At 38.2% G+C, this 5,896-nt stretch overlaps 1 protein-coding gene across 1 annotated transcript in view; it reads left to right on the top strand.

Moving 5' to 3' along the window:
* The window catches only part of Fur2 (furin-like protease 2), a 335,631-nt gene extending 330,045 nt beyond the window's left edge, over positions 1-5,586 (top strand). Inside the window, exons 12-23 of the mRNA XM_070129838.1 lie at positions 1-101; positions 250-427; positions 815-1,036; positions 1,250-1,437; positions 1,626-1,773; positions 2,190-2,308; positions 2,515-2,661; positions 2,950-3,229; positions 3,415-3,614; positions 3,809-4,090; positions 4,645-4,817; positions 5,040-5,586. The exon at positions 1-101 is cut by the window's left edge and continues 58 nt beyond it. Coding sequence (XP_069985939.1) covers positions 1-101; positions 250-427; positions 815-1,036; positions 1,250-1,437; positions 1,626-1,773; positions 2,190-2,308; positions 2,515-2,661; positions 2,950-3,229; positions 3,415-3,614; positions 3,809-4,090; positions 4,645-4,817; positions 5,040-5,198 — 2,197 coding nt within the window. The 3' untranslated portion in view covers positions 5,199-5,586. The remainder of the gene's footprint in view (positions 102-249; positions 428-814; positions 1,037-1,249; positions 1,438-1,625; positions 1,774-2,189; positions 2,309-2,514; positions 2,662-2,949; positions 3,230-3,414; positions 3,615-3,808; positions 4,091-4,644; positions 4,818-5,039) is intronic.
* Positions 5,587-5,896: the final 310 nt, after the last annotated feature.

Here is a 5,896-nt window from a genome sequence, read left to right as displayed (position 1 = left end):
TGACTGGCCCTTCTTGTCTGTCCACTTCTGGGGAGAGAAAGCAGCTGGAACTTGGAGGCTTATTGTGACCAATGCTGGGACAAGACAGGTTCATCACCCAGGTCAGTGTCTTGTTCTCTTTTCCTTTAGCAGTAAAGAAAATTGTTGTGCATTTTCTGTGATGAAAAAGATAAATAGGTAAGAATACTCACAATATTGTACCAGTTGTTTCCCTATTATTATTTTCTTGTTTTTTGTCTGTTGTGGCAGGTGTCTTGACTCAATGGCAGCTCATCCTTCATGGCACGAGGGAGCCACCTGGCCGCCTTCGCTCCGAGCAACCCCAGGGGTCAGATTCCTTTTCCTTCCCCCAGGCCCGTCCCACCCAGTCCTCCTCAGCACCCCTCTTCCCCTCTCGAAGACCCTCTCACAGTCCTTTGACCATCAGGTATTTGCAAGAACCTTCTGGTGGTCACATATCAGATAGTAGGATTGTCCTTAAGGGAAAATTAAGTAGCTAGTTGGTAGACTTTTTGTAGGATTTCCTTTTGCTGGACCATGTTTGTTACCTCTTATTCTGAATATTGCCCACTTGAAGATCACTTAATTCCTTGTCCCTTAACAATCATCCTTGTAGGACACAACATTTGTTGGACTGAACCTTGACTTTCCCTTGGCATCAGTTTTCTTAATAGTGGGAGTAAGGGCAGATGTTCTAACTCCGGTGTGGTTATTGAAAACAATAATTCGCAACTGTAAAGATAGATAATAGATATTGTATATTTTTAGTATATTTCTGTTGCCACATTTGTAAAACTATTTTTTCTGTCAACAGTATTTTAGACCAGATCCTCGCAGGGTCAACCCCAGATGCCACATATGCCACAGCTGATGGGAAAATTATACCTGGGCCAAACCACGTGCCTGCAGCCGAGAATAGCGACAATGTGGATAATAAGTTTTTCGAGTCAGAGGTGTGCCACAGCCAGTGTCTTGGGGGCTGCTCTGGGCCAGGACCTGATAAGTGTAAAGCCTGTCATCATTATAGTCTTGAAGGGTAAGAGAACTATTGTTCATCTGAGTTATATATTATCTGATACATTTTGTTCAGGTTAAAGAGGTGCATTAGATAACATAGCCTCATCACAATAGAAGTATTGGAGTTGTAAAGATGATCAGAAAGGAAAAAGTACAGATTTCCATAATGGCTACTCATACCTCAACAAACTCTCTCTCTGCTCTTCTAAATTCACTTTTAACACATCTCCAGTGAATGTGTAGGGAGTTGTCCTGAAGGAACCTATGGGTCAGAGGACAGGGAGTGTCTGGGTTGCGATTCATCCTGTGCTCTGTGCAGTGGGCCAGCTCAAAACCAGTGCGTAGCTTGTCATCCTAGTATGCTATATGTTCTCCATCTTGGGATCTGTGTTGAAACTTGCCCAGAGGGATACTATCCAGGTAAGTGTATTATGATTATGCATCTTTTATTTTGTTATGGTTATTTTATATTTTTCCACAATACTTGAATTATACACATTTTTGTCTTACTATATTTAATCTTATATTAGATTCCATTTGTAAATGTTAAGCATGGACAGAAGAATATGTATTGTTTTTTAGTAATCTTTTTTTTTTTTTTTTTTCAGTGAATGGAACATGTGTAAACTGTGGAGGTCATTGCACAGAGTGTACTGGTCTAGGACAGTGTAACAGATGTAGTCATAATCTCTTGCTTAGCAATGGGACCTGCACAACAAGATGTCCTGATGGTTACTTTGAGACCGACAATAATTCGTAAGTTGTAGTACAATGTTTGACACATATTTTTTCTCTATATCACAGAATGAGGAGGGTATACATTCAACCCAAGTTGAAATATGCTAAGTGAGAAATGCATTTGTTTACACTTAATAGACTAACCTTCATAATATGTCAAGCCTATATTAAACTTCCCATTTTATCGTAAAGTGTTAAAATATCTTGTGCTATTTATTGAATACTGTTCTGAAAGTGAAACCAGACCAGTTGCATGGGTACTTGCCACTAATGAGATATTATCACTAGCTCAGAAAGGATCAAAAATCAAAATCTAAAGTACAGTTTCCACTGAGTACTCACCACTTTCACATTATCATAAGTTAGGAGCTAGCTGTATTTCATGTATTTAGTGGAAATCATAAATACTAATGATATACTGTTGTCTGTTGCAGATGTGGATCTTGTTATCCACAGTGTCTGACTTGTGTTGGAGGTACCAATGCAGATTGCGCTGCCTGTAGACCTAACTCTTTCCTTCATCGTGGGAAGTGCGTCTATCGTTGTCCTAAAGGTAATGTGACAAGAGGCATTTTTTTAGAACTCTCAATTATCTTTGTATTAGGTCAGTTTACTTCTAAAAGTTATGTCTTATATAAAAAAGTATATCCCTTTTAAAGGTTATAATAGGGATTGTACATTCAGAATAAGCAGTAAAGTCATTAATATTAAGGAGTCTATTACTGTAAAACCTTCATGGTTTTATGTTGCTTGTTGCAGGAACATACGGTGATGTAGCAACACAAGAATGCCTGCCATGCCCCTCTGGCTGTGCCAGTTGTACCAGCGACTCCTGCACCTCTTGCATTGAGGGCTGGAGGACCAAGTCTGGTCGTTGTGTTGCTCGATCCAACCATTGTCACCTCAGTAAGTCACCAAGAAAATTGCCTTGATTGTATAATCACTTTATTGTAAATTTTTTGTTACTAGGACTGCTATAAAAAATATTATAATGCAAATATTGTGTATGTGCTTGTTATGTGACCATATAGCTTTTCTATTTGAAGAGTCGTGTTGTCACATGTGTCTTAATATGAACAAGTGTAAATTCCATTCAACAAAAAATTATATATTTTTAGTTTTATTTGATTTTTCTTATTCTTCTTGAAATCTCAGGTCCTGAGTATAACAATGTTAAATTATTCCTACACCCAGATGAGTATGCCAGCCCATCTGGTGCATGTGAGGCATGCCATTCATCATGCCTGGCCTGCATTGGCACCAGGGAGGACCAGTGCCTACATTGCGCACAACAACGGTTCCTGATGAATTCCCAGTGTGTCCAGACCTGTCCCAGCGGTTTCTTTGCCCAGCGTGGCCGGTGTTTGCCCTGTGCTCACGGCTGTGAGACCTGTTCCTCATATTCGTCATGCTCCTCATGTTCACCACGGTTCTACCTGCATGTGGATCAGTGTATTGCCTCCTGCCCTGATGGGTGAGTGTGAGAGGAGGTGGAAAAGCATAAAAGCTTTGCTTTTGTGCTTTTTTGAAATTTGTTAGGCTGATCAATATGCTGATTATGATATATTTTTTAAAAATTCCCGGCTTTCCTTTACTCACTTTGTGATAGGTGGAATAATTTAAACAATCTCTAACAGCCATGTTTTATATCCATTTTAGAACATACAGTGACAGGGGAGTTTGCTCTTCATGTGATGCCTCCTGTAAAACGTGTTATGGGCCCAGGGTCGACCAGTGTGCATCGTGCCAGAATGGATCCTTCTTGCTTGATGGCACTTGTCACCAGACCTGTCCAGAATCCCATTATCCTCAAGAGAGTGAATGTCTCCCATGTTACCACAACTGTAAGACATGCAGAGGTGAGTTCTCAGATTGGGAGTCATAGGGCAATTTATGATTTTTTTGTTTTTGTTAAGTTCATGGCATTGTTATTATTTTGTTCAATTCTTGCTTTGTTGTTATACATATTTTTAAAGCTATTTTTGTTTTTCTTGTCTTCTTGGTTTTGCCTCTTTGGTTGAAGGCCTGTGCTTTTTATGTCTTCTTCATACAGGCTCGGGTCTAAACGACTGCACCTCCTGCCGTGATTACCTCACCCTTGATGGCGGTATGTGCATTGAGTGCCGCTCAGGCAGATACTATAACCTCTCCTCTCAGAGGTGTGAGGCATGCAATCCATCCTGCTTGACCTGCTCATCAGGAGGGGAGAGCAGCTGCACCTCCTGCCAGTCACCCAAGTCCCTGCACACAGCCTCAGGCACCTGCCGCATCTGCTGTCCACCAGGCATCTTCGAAGAGGAACATAGCTCCTGCTGCTCTTGTGATCCCTCAACAGGTTTGTTGAAATACAGGCTTGAGCTGAAGGCCACAAGAGATGCTCAATGTTACATTTACTAAATGTAAATACATTTCTGAGGATGCTTATTGTAAGGCCTGCCTGCATTGTCATCTTAGTGGTTAATTAGTTTGTTTTATTTAATCAGTTTTTTTGTGTGAGTTTTTTGAGTTTAGTTTGAATATAGTAAACATTGATTTTTAGTAGTATGTTAAAACACATGTTTTTCCATTCAAATATATATACTTTTATTTCACAGTTTCTTAATTTTACTTCTGATATATACTGCCCAAAATATTATAATGAAGTATAAAAACAACTAGATGAAGATGTAGATCCTTAATTGTGTAGTTCAGGTTGAATTTTATATATAAGAGGATGAAGAAAAGCAAAGCTACTCTTTAAGTTATCTTTTGTTATTTCCCATTTCATGCCTAGACTCATAACCATATTCACGCAATCACATATTGCTTTTCTTGTACTGATGTCATTAACATGATATATGGAGTAGACTTTATGACTCATTATTATCACAAAATTCTCTTCTTTGACAGCCCAATGTTATGGAGCAGTGTCTGCAGACAAGAGAAGAATTGCCTTAAGTTTAAAGACTGGTCTCCATCAATCTCCTCCTGTTGAGACATACTTCTCCTCTGTCACATATTTAGTAGTTGTTATTTGTTCTGTGAATTTGTTGATATTTGGTGCTGTTTTCACTGTGCTTCAGGTGAGTGGATTTTTTTTTTTTTTTTTTTTTTTTAGGGATCTAGAATGTGTGATGATATGATCAGAGGGTAACAAAATAGATTATTCAGAACACTACATGAGAACTGATGATGTATATGAAAATATCCTATTCCTGCAGATATGATATAACTATTACCAGAACCAAAAATGGTTGGTTATGTTGTTATTAATTTTTACATTGATTTCCCTCTACTTCTTGCAGGCCAGATCAACAGGCTCCCTTTGTTGGAGAAGTGATTATGACTACAGTGCCCTCAAGAATGGGAGTATGTCTGAACGTGTTTCGCTCACTCTTACCCCATACACAGAGGATGACTCAGAGGATGAGAGAGAGAATGAACTACTCTACATGAAAACTTAAGGTGGCCTTTCTTTAGAGGAGAGAGTAAACTATGGTGCAAAATGAGACAGAAAGAAAAATTGTTTGCAAGGAGAATTGCTTTTCGGGAATATGCTCAGAACCAGCAACAAAGTGAGGTTACTGGTAGTCTCAGCTCATAGTTAGAGAAATACTTAATTGATCCTCAGGTCAAAGTTCGTGGAAGAGTGGGAGAAGCAGAAGTAATGCATAGGTCTTGAATGCAAGATGTTTTATTTATTATGTGTCATATCATCTTTTTTTATTGAAAATATTTTTTTTATATGCGTAAATATATAGGGAAATAATTGTAGAGGTATTGGGGCGCCATGACTTTAAAGAAAACAATTTTGTGTAATGATGTATTGGTACAGCAAAGAAAAAAAGAAAATTGGAAATGGCATATAAAAATGATGGCAAACATATCACACAAAGAAATTTATTTATGGTTATAGCTTTTAATACTTGAATATTTAAATGCTGAGGTAAGCTTGTTGCTCATTTCAAACAGTCTAATAGTCAAAGAAAAAAAAAAAGAGGATTTATAGTCATATATTTTACTTTATTGTTTACCCTTAAAAAATGTACCTTTTCTCCCAGATGGTTTATTAATTCTCTTATGTATAGTACCTCTCAAAATGTTCTAGCTGCACCTTATAGTAGGAGAAAAGAAGGAAAAAAAGCAGGAAAATAAAAGACAT

The sequence above is a fragment of the Penaeus vannamei genome, chromosome 14 (genome assembly GCF_042767895.1).
Source record: "Penaeus vannamei isolate JL-2024 chromosome 14, ASM4276789v1, whole genome shotgun sequence".
Taxonomy (NCBI): Eukaryota; Metazoa; Arthropoda; class Malacostraca; order Decapoda; family Penaeidae; genus Penaeus; species Penaeus vannamei.
The sequence above is the reverse complement of the archived record's forward strand: the minus strand, read 5'-3'. Positions and strand labels throughout refer to the sequence as shown.